The 23,707-nt window shown below is 36.5% G+C and overlaps 4 protein-coding genes across 10 annotated transcripts in view; 2 read left to right on the plus strand and 2 right to left on the minus strand.

The window, feature by feature from the left end:
* Positions 1 to 174: 174 nt before the first annotated feature.
* LOC148172398 (organic cation transporter protein-like) lies at positions 175 to 8,617 on the minus strand. Of its 6 annotated transcripts, none has more exons than XM_088039270.1 (7): positions 8,292 to 8,617; positions 3,003 to 3,356; positions 2,318 to 2,494; positions 2,005 to 2,272; positions 1,656 to 1,959; positions 1,279 to 1,608; positions 175 to 1,233 (listed from the first exon to the last, which is right to left on the minus strand). In XM_088039270.1, exons 2-7 carry the CDS (start codon positions 3,352 to 3,354, stop codon positions 1,051 to 1,053), a joined length of 1,614 nt encoding a protein of 537 aa, XP_087895396.1. In that variant the 5' UTR covers positions 3,355 to 3,356; positions 8,292 to 8,617; the 3' UTR covers positions 175 to 1,050. The 6 variants fall into 6 exon arrangements, with proteins under 6 accessions (XP_087895396.1, XP_087895395.1, XP_087895398.1 ...); XM_088039269.1 differs by having other exon boundaries at positions 3,003 to 3,359; XM_088039272.1 differs by lacking the exon at positions 8,292 to 8,617 and adding an exon at positions 3,638 to 3,719.
* A 2,202-nt stretch (positions 8,618 to 10,819) lies between these two features.
* Positions 10,820 to 12,181, minus strand: LOC148172399 (protein AAR2 homolog). Its single transcript, XM_088038859.1, has 3 exons — positions 11,649 to 12,181; positions 11,301 to 11,601; positions 10,820 to 11,252 (listed from the first exon to the last, which is right to left on the minus strand). The coding sequence occupies exons 1-3, from the start codon at positions 12,085 to 12,087 to the stop codon at positions 10,850 to 10,852; spliced, it is 1,143 nt and encodes a 380-aa protein (XP_087894985.1). The 5' UTR covers positions 12,088 to 12,181; the 3' UTR covers positions 10,820 to 10,849.
* A 254-nt stretch (positions 12,182 to 12,435) lies between these two features.
* Droj2 (DnaJ heat shock protein family (Hsp40) member A4-like) lies at positions 12,436 to 14,575 on the plus strand. Its single transcript, XM_088039489.1, has 3 exons — positions 12,436 to 12,649; positions 12,727 to 13,253; positions 13,604 to 14,575. Exons 2-3 carry the CDS (start codon positions 12,737 to 12,739, stop codon positions 14,296 to 14,298), a joined length of 1,212 nt encoding a protein of 403 aa, XP_087895615.1. The 5' UTR covers positions 12,436 to 12,649; positions 12,727 to 12,736; the 3' UTR covers positions 14,299 to 14,575.
* A 336-nt stretch (positions 14,576 to 14,911) lies between these two features.
* Positions 14,912 to 23,707, plus strand: part of LOC148172401 (uncharacterized) — a 38,736-nt gene continuing 29,940 nt past the window's right edge. For both annotated transcript variants that reach the window (XM_088038256.1, XM_088038257.1), the window contains exons 1-2: positions 14,912 to 15,272; positions 15,413 to 16,180. In XM_088038256.1, the coding sequence (XP_087894382.1) occupies positions 15,468 to 16,180 (713 nt within the window). In that variant the 5' untranslated portion in view covers positions 14,912 to 15,272; positions 15,413 to 15,467. The remainder of the gene's footprint in view (positions 15,273 to 15,412; positions 16,181 to 23,707) is intronic.

The raw sequence follows: 23,707 nt of genomic DNA on the forward strand, positions 1-23,707 counted from the left end.
AGGTAACTCTTTGAACACCTGTGCTTCAGTTTTCTTCGATTTATTATTTATCCGCTGGATGAATGACCGGTTTATTTTTATCTTTAAGATACATGTTTTATAATGTTAGGATTCACTTGTTGAGGGTATAGAAACAAATTGAAATGAATAAAAGTTTTTATTTACAGAGAATTTAAAAAATCTACATCTACAAAATTTGGCTTGCTCTAGAATAGACAGATTACAAATACATACCTAATAACACAGATCACATTGTAAACTAACGTTATAATAGAAAATTAAGTTCACAAAGTACCTATTTATGATTGATCATGTTAGATAATACAAAAATGGTTTTCGGGGCAGCATAAATAAAATTTGCTGGAAGACAACATCAACGTTAACTAACACTAATAAATATGTACAATTCGTGTGATTTTTGGAAGTGTTTTCTGTGAGGAAAACGGAAAAATAAATATTAATGTAACTGTTAATATATACATACTAAATGATACATGCAGAAATAAAAGCGTCTAATGACTTAAATAAATTACCAATGTCATGGCTACAATTGAACAAGCGTTAGGAACATCTCCTGCTTCACATTTATCATTCTGTTGATTTTGTATTTATCACTCACAATTCTTTAGAAAAAAAGTCTGGAAAATAATGACAAGTAAATAATCATTAAAGCGGGTTAAAGTCAAGGAAAGAATACTTAATTTGCTAGTGTTTACACAACTAACGAGCCTCAGTTACGCAGAAAATGATACATTCATAGTAAACAAGAGTTCAAAAAATTCTAGAGAACACGTGTGTTCGTTAAATTTTGTAATAGAATCATATTAAATTGAACCACTAAAACAGTACCATTCCACTGCCGTCATGATTCTTGTCGCGATATTAGACGTAATCTGTTGAGCCATTCTTAAGTACGTTACCTTTGAGTCATTTTAAGTGTTTTTTGCGCAGTTTTGATAAAAAAGATTGTCCTATTGTATATTCGAAACTACCATTTTTTTATTGCGGCACATCAACTCAACTCAGGAAGTTTCAACTTAAGATTACGGTTTAACTGTTATTGTTTATCCTTTTGATTTCACTCGCGTTGGAACTTCTAGCTTCACATTCGTCCTCTTTCAGGGTGTCTTTCAAGGGACCACTTCCGGTTTCAGGCAGGAAGAGCACGCAGATACCTCCGACTAACCCGAAGAATGCGATGAATGACATGGGTACCGACTGGTGCATAGCTGTCTGTAAATAGGTTTAGTACCGTTTTTTGTTGGGTGGTTGACTTACCATTTCCCATAAGTAAGGGACCAGCATGAGCGCGATTCCTGCAGAGACGTTGCTTGCACCAACGCCGATATTCCTGATGATGGTTGGGTACAGCTCTGCGGTGAATACTGGCATGATTGCGTTAGAGGAGCTGATACTGAATCTGCTTATCATTGCGAGGGTGGTAATGATCCATTGGAGGTCATTAGATACTAAATCGATGGGTATTGTGCAACCACAGGCAACCCCGGAGAACATCATGGTTAGACCGAGAGGCCACCGACGTCCACCTTTGAGAAGAATTACAATACTGAGGGCCACTGCGGGAATTTCTACAGCACCAGACAAGACCTGTAAAATTGGTGTAAGGAACGCTTTCTTTCATCTTAAGAACTCACAGAAGTGATGTAGAGGTTTCCTCCAATGTTGCCAAGATTAAGCACCAAACCGTAGTACACCAAGTATACACTAAACCATATCACGAATAATAGAAGCGTCTTTTTTCGCATTTGGCGTGTTTTGAAAAGGTCCATGACACTCACAGATTCGGTTTCACATTCGCTTTCGCACGGTAAAAGCTGCTTGTCGATGTTAATTGGAAGCTCTTTTTTATTGAAGTTTGCTGCTTTTTGGAGGATCGTCATAACTTCGTTCGTCCGACCCATCGCGAGCAACCATCTTGGAGACTCAGGAAGCACCCACCTGAAACTACGTGTTAAATCTTGTTTTGGTGTAAATAAAAACTACCATAGAATTAGAAAAATAAATCCTGGTAAAGAAATAGCGAGTTGTAATTGCCTCCAATCCCTCAACAACCATCCCATGCCTGCAATTATCATGTAGCTCAAAGAAACAGGAAACAGGTATGATATCCCCGCTACGGTTCTCCAGTTTCCTCCAACCAACTCAATTGATAATACAAATCCACTGAATACGACGGAAACTGAGATAAAACCCAAGGCTGCTCGCAGGATAAAATACATTTGAAACCAGGGGGCGAAAGCGATGACAACACCTACAAATACGATAAAATCATTGATTTCACTTTTACGAGAGTTACCGAGGATTGTTTGCAACAGAACGGAAGCCATCAGTGTCCTCTTTCTTCCATATTTGTCGGATAAGATACCGCAGACCAAACCACCGATGGCGACGCCACCAAGGAACATCATTTCGGATACGTTATTGAGAGTCTTCCTGTCGCAGACCAGATCGAATTCGGAAACAATTGTGTTTCCTGAAAAGTCAACAATGTTTTGTTGGATTGTACACGTGGACTTGCATAACACGCGGAATTGAGATTAAAGAGGAAATGCAGAAAACAATGTGCAGCATAATAATGTGAGTATACTAATCCATTAATGCAATGTTTTGTTTATCTCGTTTTTTGATGTACAAAAAGTTAAGTGACGATCTTTAATGAAAGTTATTACGTAATGATAATAAAAATGCAGCTATAACATGCAGGTATTCATTGCATTTTACGGTTGCAATTTTCCGTTTATTACCACAAATATGCGGCGCATGAAATTTTGATGATTTTACAAATCTCCGAGATGGGATTTTGTTCAGACGCTGACGGGGATAAATAGCCGGAAAGACGTACCCACTAGATTTCAATTAGATTTAATTCAAGCAATCGCGGCGGATTATTAATAGTTCAATTGGAACCACATAAATCTAATAATTCTGTTGACAACACCAAATTTACAAGGTGTTGTGGAGCTAATTTATTTCCATTTTACCTTCTCCCTCAAATTCCCATTCGGTACAGGGAATAAGCGCTCTTTTCAGCGTGTCCAAATTGATCAAATCATCTGGTACCAACCCAGTGGTGTTAAAAATTTTGCAGAGTCCATTCGGTTGCGTCCAATTTCTCCAGTCCCTTGGACTGACGTCCCTAAATTCCTTCGGTCGAGCACACCAAGCCTCCCTCTCCGCCGCATGGAAAGTTGGCACAAAAATGTGCCATGTGCATGGTATATTGAACAACGATAAAAGGAAAGTCATCAAGAGTTGCCAGCGTCCGAACTCCCCAATAGCAGTGGATACAACATCCTCTTCGTCTTCCGCGGATTTCTTCTTTGTTTGGGACATTTCTTCTGGAAAAATCAAAATTAGCGGGTTTTCAGCACATGACCAGTTGTGTAACGTGCGCTTGAAAAAATTGATAAAAACATACGAATGTCCCATTAATAATATTAATACCAAGTAAACAACATGTGTGACACAAAAAGTTGGTGTAGCGTTACGCATTGTTCCCACGTGAACAAGAAAATTGTGCGTTCGGTTTTGGTTCTGGGGTGGTTTTGTGTGGTTCAAAAGGAAGAGATTTTCACTTACGTAATAATAATACTCTTTCGAACCCAGGTCGACTCACCATTTTTCTAAAGTTTCCAAGACACATTCAAAGTACTTCTGTTGCGATAAATAGATACCTTATCTTTCTGAACGAACTACGATAACAACGCTTTCTTTTATCTATTAGTGATTGTTTGAGATTTTTATCGTCGACAACAAACCATGATTATTTTCGTACATTTTGTAATTTGTGCAAAAATTCGAAAAACAAACGTTGTACGCTGTGTATTTTTCAGAAAATAGATAATTTACAAGCTCCGTTACGTAATCTACTACACCAAGTATCAAGGGAATTTGGTGTTTCATTACAACGCTAGAACGTGAACTGAATTGCTCCACATTGTGACCTTCTAATTGATGTTACATAATTTGGCGGAATTGCAATGGAATTGGTAAATTTTTGATTCAATGAACCCGAATGCGAAACCGTCATTTTATTCGCAACGTAATTTCGTGTATGCGTTATATCAAATTGTTTGTGGAGCTGCTCAACGTCAATGTTAAAAAAACACTCAACGAAGAGTGGAAACAGAAATTGACCCACCTGAATTTAGCCCAAGCAAAGAAATCCAGAGCTGCCGCAGCACTTCAAAAGAAAACATGATTTGTTAAAAATGGTACGATATCTATTTTATTTGCTTTGTAATCTAGATGTTAACAAGAACACAAAATACTTTTGTAAATAGGAATTTAAAGATGGTGAAGAGGGCAATTAGCACGAAAACTGAACTGTACTTATTTCAAATGTGAAAATCGCAGGCTTGTTTTTAGTAAATGTTAAATGGACGTTATCGTTTTGAATACTTTTAGTTGTTATCGTACTTTTTCAACTTATTATATTGTTTACGATTTTTTTTAATAGTAGGGTATTATTTTATGGTTTAGTTTTTATCTGAAATAACTAAAAACATTTTTTTGCTGGAATTTCAGGAAGTTATTTCTCTTTTGCCGAAATTTTATTTATGGACTATTGGAATATTAACAGTGATATAAAACATGTACGAAATTACCAATGAAATCTCGCATAAAATTGCAGTTTGAAATAACTTCATTTGCACACTTTACGTTGGAATTTTATTCCAAATGCGTGGCCATAAAATTTTATTTGACGAGATATTTTTGCCATAAATATGCGTAACCAATTGTAAAATATGTATTATCTAATTTTGTCACGTTCAGACTTTGTTTTAAATCGAAGCTTTGTTGTTTTATCTTACTTGGAATATGTGACAGTTCTATGGAAACAGGTGATTTTAATCGTGTTATATTTACTGGTTATTAGTAATTTCACGTCATTTTTAAATGAGTAAAAAATATTGTCTAATCATAAAATAATAATCTTCTGTTTACAATTATGGTTGGTAACAAATCAAATATGATCAAAAACGCGCTGTTTAGTTAACGTTACATTTTTTTATACTCTTTTGTTAACCATCCAGGGATTTAAAATTTTGGATATTCCGGAGGAAACAATACACTTTTTTAATTTGCGCACTAAATGCAAACAGTACGTATTTACAATTAGGATTTAAATTATTTGTTTTGTCTGATCACTACATTACAAATAAAGTAGATGTCATTATGAATCCAAGTTTGTAAAGAAACAGAAGATTAGATAAAAGTGTCTGTTTAATAATAAGTCACAAACGCAAAATACATCCTTGACCAAATTGCACTTGCATTATAATTTTGGGATTTTCATGGAGTCTCTGTTCATGTGTTTGAATAGCCTGCGTCTAATCTAACATTTTTTTAGAAAGTTGAAACACAATTATTTTCATTTATAAGTTTTTCTTATTCACGGACTATTTCATTCTATCCTTACGAAATTCCTCAATTACGGTTTAATTTGATTTACTTCCACAATCGAATAAAAGCAGTAGCTGTAGGCTTCAAATATTGAAACAAGTTGGTAGCTCCGACTTATTTCAAAAGCTCTCTTTTAAGGTTAAATATTAATTAATAATCGTCATTGTTGATATGACAGTTCTAAGATCGATAGATAAATTGTGAAAATGTGCCCACTTGACCCAACAAAAAACATAAAAGACAAGGCCTTATCCTTTTAACTGAGGATTTAATTAATTTATGTCAAATATGACCCGATAATTGATAACAGTCGTCTTTTGTCATACAATTGTGACTTTCGGCCTAGAAATTGATAAAATCCTTGACAAAAGAAAAAAGTCAAACAAAATTTTGCTTGACCCAAATTGTGCTATTGAAGATCAGATGAAGGATTTGCGGAAACGACATCATTGGCAAGGGTAACCTGAATCAAAATGTTCAAAAACCTTGACTCTTTCTCTTGGTATATCAATAAAATTTTATTGTAGTGTTTAATTGAAATAATCAATCAGAAAATAATTACTTCTACATTAAAAAATCGTCTGGCATTTGCTCCAGAACGAGGCTTAAAAATAGTACAAATCTGATTAATAGATCGTTGATTTTATCTTGTTAAAAAAAAGTAGTTGTGAATAATTTTTGAACCTCAATTTCCTTAAAAACTGTTTTTGAGGGAATGTCCACGCTCGCAATTCGTTGTCTTTGACCCAATTAGTGAAATTGACCTTAAAATTTACACACTAATCGAACAGTTTCCAAGTAGCAAAGCCAAGGATTTGTACGAAGTTTAAGGATAGTTTTACTAATTCTTTCCTTAAAGCAAAGTTGATATTTCGAAGGTGATACTTTTATTACATGACCTTTAATTAAACTTCAACCCGATAAAAATGTTAATTTACTTATTTAATGAAAATATTATCAGTGGTAATTTATGAGATGTTGATTGGAAGCAAAACAATGATTGGTGAAATAGCCCGTTGGAGATATTTAGTTTGAGTTCAACAGTTTATCGGTTAAGAGATTTCACATGTCATGTCGGATTTGATTAGTGTATTTACGACTTCTTTGACGTGTATTTTGTAGTTTACATATTTATTCAATTATTCATTCATATTATCGTAAAACGCGTAAAATCCTTCGGGGAATTGATCAAATTTTAGTGTTTTTTGAGTGATGACACAATGATATTTTTAACATTGAAACTAGAGCACTATTAGCTTTAGCCTCCAGTAATTAAGCGTTAATTTGCAGGTTGTAAAAAACATACATCTAATTAATTAATTGATCTAATTATTACGAACACTAGTAATTTTATACGTTGCAAAAAGCTTTTAAACGGGTCAAGAATGCTTAAAATACCAAACTCAAAAATATTTATTCGAATCTCTACTTGTTTAAGTTGAATTTTCTGGGAAAATCGTACGACTCACACGTACAATTTCTTCAAAAAACCACGCAAATATGTATTACATTTCTTCTTCTCAAAAAAGACATTGGCGTCATTATTACCAGTCATTTAATTATCACAAGAGTAATATATTGCAACTTTTTAAAACCAGAGCTATGGAAAAATGTTTTGATCATTTATTTCTGGCGTTAAACACAAATAAATAACTCATTGAAACCCTAGAAATAGAGTTACTTGAAGAGATACTGACGTATTCCAGTGTAATTTTATAAGTTTATGTAACTTGCTATAAAGCAGCACGAAAAAGCCTTCACAGCTGATTAACAGTTGTGTATGTGTAAGGTAATTAACTATAAACAAAAACAATGATAATTATGTTATTAACTGCGATCGAAGACACATTTTCTGATATCGAAATAAACACAATTTAAATTTAAAAATATTAATTTGGTTCTCGAGGGCCCGAAGTGGGAATTTTTCTCAGATTTTCTCTCACTTTTCAAGTTCAAGTTCATTTTCTGTAATCTAATAGTTTTTTCTCCTATTTTTATTCAATTCAAGGCGACAGAAGTTGATCGGTGATCAATTTTAACTGTACAAACTCCAATTTCCACAATTACAAGGTAGTCACTTCGTAACTAGCCGTAAAATATCCAATAAGTGAGAAACAATAACTGCATATTTATAGATTACAGAAATATTTACACCTACTCTAAATTCCTGAATGTACTTTTAAATTTATTTCGGTTTTACGAGACAAAATGCAAACTAATTAGAATAGGTATTTAAAGGATTAAATATTATTTTACAGAGTAATTAAAGTTGATGTCATGCACATCTTGACACGAAACGCGAGATATTTTAGATGAATTACGGTTAAATTGGCATATATAATAAGTGCAATTAGATTAGCTCATTTCCTCAAAGACAATTCAAAACTAAATAAATAAGGGAATCAAAATTTCTATTGTTCCTTTTTACTTCATTAACGGATTAACTGATACTAGAACTTACTGGTATTACCAAAATTGTTGTACATTTGAAGTACGCACGACTTTGATGATAGGAAACATGTGTCGCAAAAACAAGAAACTAAATACACTATTTTAATTAGAGTATTATATTCAGTCGCGACATGAAATATTGTCTATTTTTTCAAGTTTTTTCAAGCTATTTTTATTTTGCAACTTCCCATAACCCGACATGACGGAAATAAATGGAACGAAATGAGTGCGAAATTCTGTTCAGTAATGCGACATTTTAAACAATTAAAGGAGCGCAGGATCGTCTATTGTTGCAACATGAAAACACAATTGCATCAATCTAATTAATATGAAAATTTATTGCAGATAAATAAGATGTTATTAAATGTATCGATGCAATCTTAAATTGCAAAGGAAAAGAATTCAACTCCTACCTTTTTCGAAGCTACAAGTCACAGAAAATCGTAAAAACTACCACCGAAGCCAAAAAGTCTATCTCATGCTCCCAATTCACTCCAACTTTGTCCACCTCACTTAGAAAACTCTTCTTTTTCTGCGGTCCAGCACAGAACCATGTTATACCGATTCGCGCGTTGACAGTAACTGATTATGTTTTTAAATGATGCCGGCTTTTAATCGGAAGTTGTTTGTTGAGTGGCGGACCACTAGAAATGCAGTCGCGGTTCTCCTCTACGGTGTGTTAAAACACTGCAGCGTCCTCGAAACTCCGGAACAGGCTGAGAAAGTCCGAGTCGCTGCCGGAAAAAGCTGAGCTTAACACTAGCGCAACAAAAACAGGATCCAAGATGAAGCGGTGGAAACGAATTGTAACGTCTGTTTATTAAAATTTCATCCGTAATTTCGGCTGTAAGTCCCTCTAGATCTGGAGGACCTCGACGAGGGTGGCAGGGCATTAGACTACTAATGCAGATTGGCGTTTCCGCTGTTCATAAATCACGCGAAGGTCTTTAAACGGTGGCAAAGCACGTATCCAGGAATAACAATTGTCTCTGATTGGACTTTATTAGAGGTTCTAATTAGTTTAAATTAAATTAAACAATGAAAGTTTAATGTGGAAAGTCGGTCCCATGTGGATGCCGCTTTAATTTGTTAGCGAGAGGAATTTACAGAATTTGGTGAGGTTGCTGCTATTTTTACACTACAACTTAATTAACACGAGGATTCTCCTTCATTCAGCGGAATGTTTCGCACAAATATTAACACTGATAAGAAATTAAACTAGAAATTCCGATAATTTGTTTGTTACTTTGATGATACGGGCGAAATTTTAGTTTCAACAATTTTTCGTGGATGTGGAAATCTTAAATCATCGTCCTTGCATTGTAAGGTTTCACGTACTTCGAGAACAATGAAAATAGAAAGTAGGAAATTTTCTTTGAAGAAAAACTGTGTCTACGATTAAATATTTATGTTTTTTGAAGATGAACGTGATCAATACGAGTAAAAGTACGTTTATGAATATATTAGATATTAGTCAGATCTGGTTTTTTTTTGTTTGTAAGATCGGTAAAATTTTAGCTAAACCCGCCAGAAGTAAGGAAATTTTAAGATTAATTATGTAAACGTCACTCAAGCCGCTTTTTTCAAACAGTCTAACAAAGACCAAACGCATCTAAATTTAGTTTGTTTAGCGAGCAAAGTTATAAATTAATTTGTTTATATTATGCACTTCTGAGGTCTCACTGTGTCTTAACATTTACGAAGTGAATATAAATAGCTTGTAATCCCCAATTCTCTTTTATAGCAACTTTGGAATATTGGAAAACATGATTTACATCACGAGAAATATCGTTACACTTGTGATCATTTTATGCAAAAACCGCACAAATAGCGAAATCGAATTAGAAAGTCTACGTAGTATTTTTCTTATGTAACCAAGTAAAATTAAGTAATAAAAGTAACACGGTATTACAACATTAATTGAGATTGTGGTGCTTTATGAAAATGAGTGGTGGGTCGTTGCATTCAAGAAATTGCGAGCCTTGGCGATTGCACTATTCATCAGGGTTGTGTTATTACGTGTGGGTAAGCACAAAGCGTAAAAATATCCATTTTATACCACTTAAGTAATCATAATATTTTATGACGGAAGTCACTATGATAAAATTGCACGGTACAAACCAATAATAATCATCAAGTTTGTCCTTAAACACGTCTTCTGATTATAACATCATTATATGCGAATTAGTTTTTTCCCTTCATTTACCTACTTTGTGGATGTCAGGGAAATTTGAAAGTATGGACCTTTATCGGTTACAAAATTCTTGATAAGAATGTCGCGGATGGTTTCCGGTGCGCTTTTTTGTATTAAAAACTCAACCTTTTTATGTGTGTTTATTCTTGAAACCTCGCTGTAGCCTTGCTGCAGTAAGTAACGCACCATTTGAAAGTGTATACCAATTAATTCTTCCTGCGGTGTTGGGATAGGTTGTGGTCAAGGTTGTGATTGTTGTGATTATTAATTGTAAGAATGAAGGAAGTATTCCAGAATTTACATTTGTTTTCCAACCTCGGGAGAAATACGTGCGTCGTAAAATCTGTTAATCGTTTCCACAGCTTTATAAAGACCTTTTGCGGTGACTTTATGGCAAGAAATTATGCTAATTTGATGACAATTTATATTGGCAAAATGCAACTGCAGATTAATTTTTTTTAACTACATTTATAGTGTTTACGAACCTATAAATATTTTAATTATTGAAATCTTTAATAAACAAGAGCTTTATATACTTGTAGCTATCGCTATACTCGGTGATAAAAAAATAAATTAATTTCCTATCATGTAAACACCCATCAAAATGTTTTCAAACAGGAAATGAACCAATGTGGCTTTTTCGTTTTATGTGCCCCAATTTAGAGTGACCCAACTAATTATCTCTTGTACTGTATCAATGTATTCCAACTTCCTGCTACTAGAAGAGATAAGTAAACAAATAAAAAGTTCAAAGTAGAAATGATTTTTATTTACAAATTACAATTCCACGACCACAGGTGCCTCGTCCTCGTCCTCTGAATCCAAGTGATCAAAATCCCACAAATACGTCGTGCTCAAGGAATTTTTAAACCTATGAACTTTAGTTTTAAATTGTCCGTCTAAATTTGAACTTTGTACAGTTCTAAAAAATTTCTTCAAGTTTACATAAACAAAGTTGTCGTTAGATACAATATCAGCTAAAAATTCCTCCGGAATTTCCTGTATTTGAACTTCAAACACCGTGATGAAAGTATCAAATAATTTTCTATATTTAACTATCGCTAAATCACAGGAGCAGAAAACTGTGACTATTTTTTTCCATTGGTCAAACGCTTCTAAGCTCTGGCCGACAAGGAAACAGATGTAGCAGAATTCCGCTTCACCTATTATCTCTATAGGGCTAAAAATACGTGTTAAAATGTAGACCAAGAAATGTCAATGGTGTTACCTTGAGTAATGTTGTAAAAGAGTTTCAAAAACGTAAGTTAGATCAAGGGAATGCTGTGTTATTTCTGAAGGAGAGCTGCCATCAGGAAAGTTTCTTTGAGGGAGAGGAGTGAGTTGGAGATCTGTCCCTTCCAAGGGTTTTAGGACAGGTAACAAATCAGCTTCACTACATAACAACCTCTTGTGTTCTGGACTTGGTCCATCTTTCTTCCCTCTAGGTCTATCAGCATCACTGCAAGACTGCAACTCCAGTGCTGCTTTAACTTGACCTGACTTTGGCATCAATCTGCTTAAGAGGTTGTCTGAAACAAAACTTCAACAAATCAACCAACAAACCAGTTAAAACAACCTGTTATATTTGAAGACAAACTAGTCCACTTATCCAAAATATCATAAGGGTAAGGACCCAGAAAAGAGTCCAGAGTTTTTAAATTATCCCTTAATCCAACAACTTCCGCCTCGGTTACAGGTTCGTTACTAATTTGTTCTTTTTCATTATCCCACTTTTTGACAAGGACTTCGCCTTTCTTAAAATTGTGAAAAAATCCGATTCGAGGAGCCACATCGTCTGTGGAGCTTACAGAATTGTAGAATATAAAGTGCACCCCAGGGGGTATCATCTTAACGCCTCGGAATTTTTCTCCGGTGTTCCAACACTTCATATCGATACCAAATTCGGTGCCTTCAGGGACATTCAAGAAAATGAAAAAGGCACCTTCACCGAGCAGTTTTTGAGCTGTGCTCTGGTCCATTGTCTTTTTCATTCTCACTTCTTTTAGTGTAGACATAAAAACAACGCGTATCTTTTGGCTAATGCTATTTAATGTAATGTTTACGATTATATAGGTTAGAATTTTTGACACTGACAACTAGATGTCAAATATGTGCGCCTTATCTAGGCAACCCAAAATACAGATCTACATATTTGGTTGCATTCTTGGTAAACTAAATTACAAAATCTCTAATTTAGAGGTGTAATTGTAGTTGAATAAAATAGATTGTTTGACATCTGGAGACTTCATAAACGCCGCAATATTCCTTTAGCTCTTCTAGCTGCGAAATCTTAGAATTTTCTTTAAAATTTTGATTATATGGTGATGGGATTCAAATGTTGCGCGTTCGCAAAATTCCATAGTGGGCCTCTAGGTGGCGAAGTGTCATATTCTAGAACTCGTTATCTACGTTTCCGCGTTTCGTCTCCTTCCAAACCTTCTCCAATCGAATTTTCCAGAACACGAGGTTCAACGTGTTAATCAGTGAACCCGCGCTCCAGAAGTACATTCGTGTTTTTCCTGCGTCAGAGTTTTGTGAATCTTCGTTGACGTTCCAGAAATATTGATTATTTCTGAGGTAATTTTATCATTTTTCCCATTGTTCCTCTAAAATCACCACCAAGAGTCATGACTCATCACTAATTTTCCTTTCAGAACCCTAAAAATGGTGAAAGAAACCAAATTTTATGACATCCTGGGTGTTAAACCCGGCTGTTCTCAAGATGATTTGAAGAAGGCCTACCGGAAGTTGGCACTGAAATACCACCCTGACAAGAACCCAAATGAAGGAGACAAATTCAAGCAGATCTCTCAAGCCTATGAGACATTGTCAGATCCTGAGAAGAAGCGGGTATATGACCAAGGGGGTGAACAAGCTCTTAAAGAGGGTGGAGGTGGTGGAGGCTTCTCTAGTCCTATGGATCTCTTTGAGATGTTCTTCAGTGGCTCTGGGTTTGGTGGTGGAAGAGGACGACGTCGTGAACGCAAAGGAAAGGATGTTGTTCACCAACTGAATGTTTCCTTGGAGGAGCTGTATAAAGGCACTGTCAGGAAACTAGCTTTACAGAAGAATGTCATCTGTGATAAATGTGAAGGTCGCGGGGGCAAGAAGGGTGCTGTTGAAACATGTCCGACGTGTAGGGGGTCTGGGATGCAAGTCCAAATCCAACAACTTGGCCCTGGTAAGAGAATAAAAAATACACAATGTTTTAAAACAATAAATTTGGAATTTTATGGTACATTAGCTTTGTATGATACTTAAATTTACGGTTTTGCACGATAAATAAAAATTCTTTTTGTGTCCATTGAACATAAAATTCTGTACTTTTATGCTAACCTTGGACAGTTCTACAATGCATTGAAGGTTATTTACATCAGCATTTTGTTACTAGGTCTATTTTGGTTTGATTAGATGAATAAAATTCTTGCAAAAAGCCAATGATACGTTATCGTTTTTTATTAAAAAGTTTATATAACACTACTTTTTACTAGTAGGACGCTTCATATGCTTAATTATGTGTTTGTTTTTTAGGTATGATTCAGCAAATCCAAAGCATGTGTTCAGACTGCCGCGGCCAAGGCCAGCGCATCAACCCCAAAGACCGCTGCAAGCAATGTCAAGGCAAGAAAGTAAGCCGTGAGCGAAAAATCCTTGAAGTCCACGTTGACAAGGGCATGGTTGATGGTCAGAAAATCATTTTCAACGGTGAAGGGGACCAAGAGCCCGAGCTAGAGCCTGGCGATATCATCATTGTCTTAGAAGAGAAAGAACATCCAATATTTCGACGTTCCGGATTAGATCTTATCATTCGCGTTGAACTGCAACTCGTTGAATCTCTCTGTGGATTCCAGAAAGTTATCAGAACTCTAGATGATCGTGATTTGGTAATCACTTCGCTTCCTGGTGAAGTTACAAAACATGGTGATGTTAAGTGTATTATGAACGAAGGAATGCCTCAGTATAAGAATCCGTTCGAGAAAGGCCGTCTTATTGTACAATTTTTGGTACAGTTTCCTGATAAATTAGAACCTGAGGTCATTCCAGCTCTAGAAAACGCATTGCCAGCTCGTCCTGAGATTATGATTCCTGATCAAGCGGAAGAATGTGTTTTGTTACCTTTCGACATCGATAAACAAGATCAGCGTAGACGGCAGAATAGAAATGCTTACGATGAAGACGACGAGATGCACGGACCAGGGCAACGTGTTCAATGTGCCGCTAACTAATTTTTTAAGTATTATGAGAGGACAGTGCTAACAACGCGGTAGAAGAGCATCATAGATTAGTCACAATTGTTTAGGCAATTTTATTATGTAATAATGATAATTTAAACTTTAAATAGTTGTAACAACTTTTTTGCTGAATGTATGTGGTTGTTTTGTTTCGAAACAGGTAGCATCATAATTTGTAAACAATGCGATTTCAAACTATTTATTTTTTTATTTGAATTGTTATTTTCCGTCAATTTCTGATTTTAAAATAAATGTTTCATTATGTTGAAAATTTGGTTTTATTAAAGCATTGGATCGTAAAGTGTTAAAAATAGTTAAGTGGAGAAGGTCGTTAAAATGGTGGATGCGCCGGTTCCACCTAAGTGCGTATGTTTACATTTCAAGGTTTATTCGAAGTCTAAATTTCCCATGTTATGTTATGTTATGTTATGTTAAATTTCACTTACAGCGCATATTTTCGACTTAAAACACGTATTTTTGTAACAAGTTTTCTTAAAACTTTGAAAAAGCCCGCGCAATTGCGTCATTGTTGGTCGGTAATCCGAGACATGTGCGTTTTTTTCGATAGATGTCGTCACCTGCTTTGCACTCGCGTGAAGTTAGTGACTTGTTTTTATGCAATGCATCATGGATCTCACCGCAAAGATTTCTGGGAGTGTGAGATGGTTTCCATTTTCAGTGTCTAGTTTTACGCGGCGCATAACATCACCGCGAAGAGATAATTAATAAATTCAAAGTGTTTGTTTTGAAAAGGTCATTTTGGACTGGTTCACAAGAAATTCTTCGTAAAAATGCCGAGACGGAAATTATTTCAGACGTATGGAACGTAATTTGATGGGAGCAGGTGTTGGGTTAACCACGGTGAAATTAAAACGTACATTATTTCAGGCAATATCGATGTTTTAAGAGATTGTAATGGTAATTTTCGATAGTTGTAGTCGTTTACAATACACAGAGACGAAATGCAGGTAAATTGTTTGTTCCGTGTTATTTACAACTGTCAAGAGTGGCTTTAAATTTTATTGCCCGTTGTAAAACTATGATCCTTTTACTTTCTTCCTTGATTTGGTATTGTAGTAAAGTGACCCTTTTTTGTCGTTTGTTGTAGAAACCTTTGGGGCTAGAAGAGGGCTCAACGCGAGAGCCGTTGATATGCTGTCACGATGGCAGGAAAGCCTGAGCTGTCGGCCACCCCAGGTGTCCAAAATGTGGTAGTATACGTATCTAATGAGAATTTCGCCCAAGCGTACGTTGGGCAGCAAAATGTGGCCCCAAACGGCCCGGCTCCGGCGTACGCCAATACCCCCCATTCCATGGCCACCGTGGCCAAGGGTTACCCCGACAAGGCCCTCCTCAAACCCCCCGACTACGCTGCCAACGGACAAATAGTCAACGAGCCCCTGCACCAGCAAGGGGGCTATTTCATCTCACAAAACGGCTTTTCGCAACCGTTCGGTTACGTCAAAAGCTTCGGTGGTAGTAACGGCGAGGTGCTCTCGGGAGAAAGACAAGCCGGACCGGGACGGCCAGACAAGGAGTGTGACGCTCATGACGCTTTCGTTGAATCGAGCTATGTGACAGTCATGGGGGCCGAAGGGCCCCCTCAAAGTGTGCGTTGTGATTCAGTGCGGTCGGAAACTGCAGAATCGAGCTGCAGCAGTTTAAGTTCGGCTGATGAAGGGATGGTGGTAGTACAGAACCAGCCTTCAGAGATGGTGGTGTATGATTCAAGTGTGAGTGTACGGCCCGGTGGTGTGGTGTTCGCTGTGGGGCCGCAGCAACACGCCAATGTGACTGTGGGCAGCCAACAGCCCTCCATCAGTGTGCCCTATGGATGGAAAAGGCTGCTCAACAATGGATCCATCATGTACATAAGGTAAGCTTTACCAGACTGAATGTCAAGGATACAACTAATTTATGTTGGTATGTTGCTTGTTCTAATTAAACTCATTTTTATTTTATATTTCCTGTTCTAATTCCACTCGTAATTAGTACGTATTTGATTAAACTCGGATCGGATTTTATAAATACTATAATCTGATTATGACTGGAATATTCGTTTTTTGATTAACGTGATTGTTTTTGCTTTCATTTGCTAATGCAACTAGTTTTAATATTCACAACTCTTTTTTTCAATGCAAAAAGCAGAACTAATCAACACATTTCAAAGTTTAGAGCTTCATCAGTATTTTTCCACCGGAGATGACTAAATGACCTTTGGACGAATCTCCAAACAATTTGATCTCGCTCACTTCCTCTTCAACTTTCTAATTCTAGTCGTTTAATGTTTGTAATCTATTGCTTTTTCATCTCTTAAATCTAAGCTTTCACTTCACGATATTACATTAATTGCATTATTCACTCATGGACTCATGGATAATAAAAACGTTTAATCAACGAGAAATGTTCATTAAAATTTCTTTACGCAACAAATGACACAAAATCGAACGTTTTTCCACCTTTCTGAAGATTGATTGACATAAATAAAATGACGATAAATGCATATTGCTTTAAGTTAAGCGATTTATGAGTGCATAACAGAGGTAGCGATCATTAAAATTACAAATGAACTTTGTTGTTGCTCACAGTTTTTATCGTTTTCACTCTCATTTTTAATTTTCTGATGCGGGTGAAACGTCTTCAATGAGGAGAAAGTGATATTTCAGTATAGTCATTGATGAGTAATAAGTAATAACCAAACACATGTCTCGAGTCATAAATGCTCAATTAGAAGAATAAATTCGCTGCAAAATCGTCCATTTTCTGCTTGTTTTATAAAATTCGAAAAAAAAATGGCCAAACCGCAATGTGGGAGCAACAAACAACACTTTCATTAAACTTTGAACTTGGTTGGCACTAATAATTTTAAAGTTAATACCACGTTGAACACTGCAGTGACCCCAGTAGTGCGTCCCTGTGGGAGTAAGTGATTAACTCAACGCTTTAATTCAAAATCCTCATAACCACAACGGTCACAAATGTCAGAAGTGACTTTTACGAGACAAAATAGTTCGAAACTTGCAGCTTCTTCCTTCATAAATTATGTTTACGGCAATCTCATGAGGATTTCATTTCAATAAAGTCAAAGAAAAGACAAATTTAGAGTCAATTTGCGAAAATAATTTGAAGCAGTTGTTTGGTTGTCGCTACGTCGATAAAACCAAATGAACAGAATCGTGTTAAAAGAAATGTCAATAAATCAGGCGTTTTTCGTAGGGAGTGGATTCACGGAGCAAACAACAACCTTGGAAGCGAATGTTAAGCCAATTAATCAGTTACGAACGGGTGCTTTTTGTGCTGATATTCTTTGTGAAAAAAAGGGCTGGAAAAGTCATTTTTTGTTTCCTACAGTTTCCGCCTCACGTAGTCTCGTCTGTGTGATCCAGCGTGGCCTCGTTTTCAGTAATCTTTTTTTTCCTTTCCTTTTCTGCCTTTTGTCCCACAAGCGGCCATAAATCCTTCAACATCTGAAGTCAGTTTCACAAATCCGAACAAAATTTACAGCATTCTATTATCCTGTGTACAAAGTAATTATGACTTTCACAATGCCTTGAAAGGAAGTCGAGGGTCCGTCTCCTTGCCGAATATCGACCTGGCTGTTATTATCTTTGACGAACGACCAAGCTGTAAAAGTCGGGCATCTGTTTTGTGGCTTTTCGTTATTAGATCATATTATGCAGGGTTTATGGTTGTGAATAATAATTCGACCTATTTGTTTGCTCAACGTTTGTAGACGTGGGTGCTCTTTTTTCCGCTGACCCTTTCTATAAGTGGAAAACTTTGTTAAGGAGCTCGCCGATTGTTGAACATTACATACACCACCCGAAGTTCTAGAAGTCGTTTCAAACCTTGTAGTCTGACTCATTCAAAACATGTTGGATGTGTTGAGAACAAATTCACTCTCTATTCAGGTAGCTGCAAGCAACCTCGTGCCAAAATAGATGAAATAAGGCACCGAGGTGTAATTGAAGATAAGCGTCTTTACGCTTATATTCGTCGACATCCATCCTAAACTAATCGGGTAATTACGTTGCTTTCATCGCATCGTAGAGCGCCCCAGGGTGATTGGCAACTCGGAAGTGTTCCCGAAGTTCCGGCTGGATTATGCGGGTCGGAATTTAATTCCGGCCTAGTAATGTCATTACCGTGGACCGGCGACGTTTTCATTCGGGCCGCGTCCACTCAGCGGTAAATGTGTCAAGTTGGGAAGGGACATCAATTAGGAAAGGACGAGGTGTGGAGGAGAAACGACTTCGGCTTTGGGATGGCCTTCTTATTATTGATTTGTGGACGCGAACATTATTTTGTGCTCGGGGAAAACAACAAAAGCAAGTGGGGGAAATCAGAATGATGGAGTTATTTTGATAAAGGAGAAGACACGATATCAAGATTGTTATTTAGATTTTCTCCCGAAAATAAACGGATTTCTGGGTTAGAGGCCTTTCAAGTTGGTAGGATTGTTATCTACCATTTTTGACAATCATATTTCAAAGCCTACTTTTGCATTTAGAAATCGACGAGTTTTTATCACCGATCGAGCTTTGTTACACCCTCACTCATAATCAGTTTTATTGCCCTGAAGTTAATGATCCAGGAATTAAACAGAACGGCGTAGGTTGTTCTATAATATGCGTCGTGACATTTCCTTTCTTGTAAAAAAGTCTGTGGTTTTACACGGCTCTCTTTAATTAATATTTCATAATTGGAATGTCCATAAATAAAATTTCTCTTCCATTTGGAATTTTCGAATCGTCCAGGCCGTGCTAGCGTGATTCATTCATCAACCCGATTCCCGTTTTTGTTGTCATTTATCATAAAAGTTCACCTCTTCGCTTTAATTTATTTACTCTCCGTAATGATTTTTCCGCAAACGTCAAAATTCGCTAGAGAGCGTTTTATGAATTAAATATGACCCCGTAGAGAAAACTGAAAACAAATTCGCTGAACTGTCAGACTGTCATGGTAGTAACAAGTTGGATCTTTCTCCGATAAAATTATAAATAGAATTAAATTATTAGTAATTTTCTGACAGGTTAAATGAGCGACCAGCGTTTTGCGAACCTGGGAATTATCCTCTTCAAAAACGTCATGTTTGCCAGTTAAATCAATCAGGTTTAGCTGAAACTTTCTGATTTTATCCGAAGCTGTAATTTTTCCAATAACCTTCGTAGTTCATAACGAAAATGAAGTAGGTTAATAACCATTCATTAATACGATTATAGGATGATGTAAAGTTCAGTAATAAAACGAACGTTTGTTTGTTGTGGGCTGTTATTAGATTGGTTTGCAATCTACTTTATCGAAATGAGACATCTTTTTAACTCCGTGGTGGAGATTGTCTCAGGTTAATAATAGATGACCTCGTCTGTAAGTTAAATCACGATTTATTTATGTAATCGATTTAAAATCAGAAGTGGGCTAGAACAGTGGGGTCATTTTGCAGGTATCGGAAAATGAGTCATGCGTTCTTTATCTACCTTTTCCCATCGAAGTAACGTACGCTAATCGTAGTTTATGCGTTCATTTTTAACAACGCAACGTTATTGATCGAACGTGAGGGTACAGTTTGTGTTATTACCTTCTTAGTCGGCTGAAGCATTCTATTTATTACCTGCCAGTTAAGTTGCGAACGTAGGTAGACAACCAAGTTCTCAACAACACAACTTACGGAATAATAGCTTCCATATTAACGTGAAGAGGTCAAGTCGATAAACTAACAAGGCTAAGTAGTAAATAAAATTTTGAATCTCGCTGAAATAGTAAACATCGTTGCATAATAGATAAAGAACTGGTTTTATTACATTCATTTTATTAAGCGTTCGATATCTACAACATCTTAAAATTCTGTTGCTGGTAATTATTATGTACGACGTGGTGCTGAGAATGTTTTATTCATGGTCTTCGTTTCAACTCAGGGCTAGTTTGTCCACTTTCGCCCATGAAAATTACTGACCACGGCCGTTTAAAACGGTCCACCCTCCTTCTTCAGTTCACGTGTTCAACACAGCTTCCAACGGCCAGCGAAAGAGTTGAGATCAATATTTTTGACCATCTTGACAAATGAATTTCGTGTTTGCTATAAAAGTCGTCATCAAGCTTTTTTCTGGTTGCGTGGACAACTCGAGTACGCCTGCATCAAATTTACATTACATTGTGATTTCCTGCTTTTGCGTGGCGCTGTGTATTAACCCCTGTTCGACCACCTTCCTCCTTTTATCGCGTTAGCTTTTTCGCCTAATGAATACATTAAATTGGAGGGAATTGGGCGTTGTAAAAATTCGTGACGAGAACTGCAGTTGGCAATACGCACGCATTTTCTAAAACACGCACGACACTCATGCGATGAAGAAACCAAAAACGTGTTAATTCTTCGACCTCCCTTTAAAATTAAAACGCACAGCACGTATCACAAATTATGACATACATACATACAAAACAGTGACGCAGATTGTTGAGATCCACTCGAAATCATTATTTCTGTTATGACGGAAAAGTCTTGACATTCAAAGAGATTGTGCAGAGAACGTTCCAATACTCTCTTTGTGAACTGGGACTTCCGATTGTTGAGATGATTGCGAAATGTGTGCCTGGAGAAATTCGATCGTGGTTATTGCTACAATTATTCTCCTGGAAAATGAAAAATAGAGAAATTACAGTTCAAATTAAATGACTATGACACTCTCGTGGAAGAGTTGGATTAAATCTCAACAAAAGGCTTTGGGAAGCATTTTTAGGGTTGAAAAAACTCATAATGAGGCCGCGGAGGAAATGGCAGTTTATTGAAATCGTTGATTTATTAAATTTGTTATCCTGTTGATTCTTTATTTTTTCCATCAAGATTTATTGATTAGCTTAGTACTTCTGAAGCTGACGTGTTTCACTTTGATGACATTACGATTTTTACCATTCTTGATGGAAAGCACGTCGGGAAAAAACCGGGAAAGACACACGTTTAAAAAACCGTCCAAGAATGAGATGGAGCTGAAGCTGTGAAGCGAGTGTTGGGACCAGTTCTCGCGGCCAAGGCGAGAGTCTCTCGAAGAATTCACGACAGACTCACCGCCAGTCTTCCCTTATTCGGTTAAACGTCTCCTATAAATAAGAGTTGTACAAGCCGGTTTATTTTCTCTTTTTGTTCGCATTCGAGACCGAGCACCTCTCCAGATATTATGAAGCTGATATGTCAGACTGCACGATGTGTAATTAATTCAGAGAAATGAATGCACATGCAACTACTTTTTGTCGCTTTAGATCTGCGAGAACATACGGTTTTTTGATTCGCTGCGTCTTCAGTATGTTAAATTTGGAACAAAAAGCGATTTGTCAAATATTCATTCGGGGAATAAATAGCTTGGTGACAAAACGGAAATTGCATTGCAGATGGCACAACAGCTGAAAACTTGCATTCCAAAGCTACAACTCCAGCAGGAGTTACTATAACATCGCTCGAGATATGCGGAAAGCTCCATGGGAGACATGAAGCTCATTCATCAACTCTATTGTAGAACGAAGTACGAGGCTTTTTTGCACTTGGTTTTTATACAAGTTGTGCTAGGAAGTGCCCCTGAATGATAAATGCACTATAAATGCAAAGAATACGTCTCAAAGAGTGGGATTGCTATGGTACATTTGACTGATCAAAAATGGAAATGGTAAAACGTCGAGAACACCTTCAGTTTTCAAATAAGGGAAATAAATTATTCTGTCTGGTCTCTAACAATTACTGGAAGCCATCCAAGAATGCGAAACATAACTAGCTTCCATAAGAAAAATAACAACACATTACCGGGAATTTATGTTCGAAAAAACAGTGGCTCTAGCAACCATTAGATTTTTTCTTACTGATTTTGACATTAAAAAGCTGCCAGGAGGCACATGTCGCCGTCATTACAATTAATAGTTGAGAGAAAGGCATTTTTCTTGAGTCATCATCACATGGCCATTAATTGGAAAAACGATCCAATAAACGCATAACACGCACCATTAAAACACAACCTCATACAAAGTATACAAAAGTGCATAAATGGTAGCCATAAAAACCAATGATTCATAAAATCGAAAAAACTTGTTTTTCATGAACCACCTACTCTCCCAATCAACTCGCGACTAATCGATTCATCCCAGAAGTTACGCTTTCCGTGTTATAAAATCTAATTAAATTTCAGGTGCAATATGCCGTCATCCGAAAATCCCGAATACAATGATATGCAAATAACAGCATCTGTTCGTCAATGAAAATCTAACATAACTACATGAAAATAAACACAGAAATGCTTTTATGTTCGCGTATTTTAATAATCCTGGCAGACGGGCAAATCGGTAGAATTGTAGAGCTGTTACAGGTTCTAAAAGGAAATATTAAAATTTCATTCCTCGGTAAATGAGTCATAAGGGGGCCGAGATAGGGGAAATCATTTCCTCTACCTGTCGTAGCAGTTACATAATATTTCAAAAGCTCAGACCGGGGGAATATTAAATGTCGTAAATATCACCGAGGCATTAAATAAGTTTAAGTCGGTTTAAATTATAAATCGGCGTTTCACAAGTAAACATCCCTCGTTCCACGCTAACTGGAATTAAGGATCTGAATATTTCATGATTTTCAGCGGTTCGACGTGAAACAATTACTATTTCATTAGATTGATTTGAGACTTGGTGCGTCATAAGTTTCAAAAATGCAAACAAAGGAAAAGATCCACATGAATAAGTAAATAACAAGCTAATCATGGAAATGCTTAAAAATAAACACTAGTGAATTATTCAGTGAAATTGCAACCCAAGTAGTTCATTTATTGTTTATTGAGTGCTTTTATGTATTATTTAAAGCGATAACGTTGCATTTTTTATAGAATTTTCACAGTTGTTTAATGTAATAAACAGAATAGATATTTAGTTTTCATTGCACTGATATCAGTCATATTTGGATTATCTCATTTTCGCCGAGTTGATAGATTACGATACATTACAAGAGAAAAAAGTTTGCTGACAAATCGCGAGATTTAGATCCTCAAAGCTCAGTTCGTTCCTTAATTATCATTTATCAGGAGCTTGATTGTACCCTGACGTGAGTGGGTTCGGTTACTCTTGTTCAGTTTAATAGACACGAACGTGTTTTTGTTGTGTTGATCGGGACGAGTATCGCAAGTCGCATAACGAATTATTGTGATACAAAACCAGAGGAGATATAATCGTTTTTCTGTTGTATGGCAGCCAGTTGAATCTATAGTTGTCCGCAATTAAATTTTACGAGCTCATTAATTAAGGAAAATTTTATTAGTCGAGCGGCTTGGAACTGCAGCAAAAACCGAAATGAAGAAGTCGAGTTCAATATATAGGCGGCTGCACGTTGTAGGTAGGCGTATTCGGATGACATTCCTGTATCTATCATCATGGTAGACTATAA

The sequence above is a fragment of the Gnatocerus cornutus genome, chromosome 6 (assembly GCF_029298725.1).
Source record: "Gnatocerus cornutus isolate USDA-ARS CGAHR chromosome 6, icGnaCorn1.1, whole genome shotgun sequence".
Classification (NCBI taxonomy): domain Eukaryota; kingdom Metazoa; phylum Arthropoda; class Insecta; order Coleoptera; family Tenebrionidae; genus Gnatocerus; species Gnatocerus cornutus.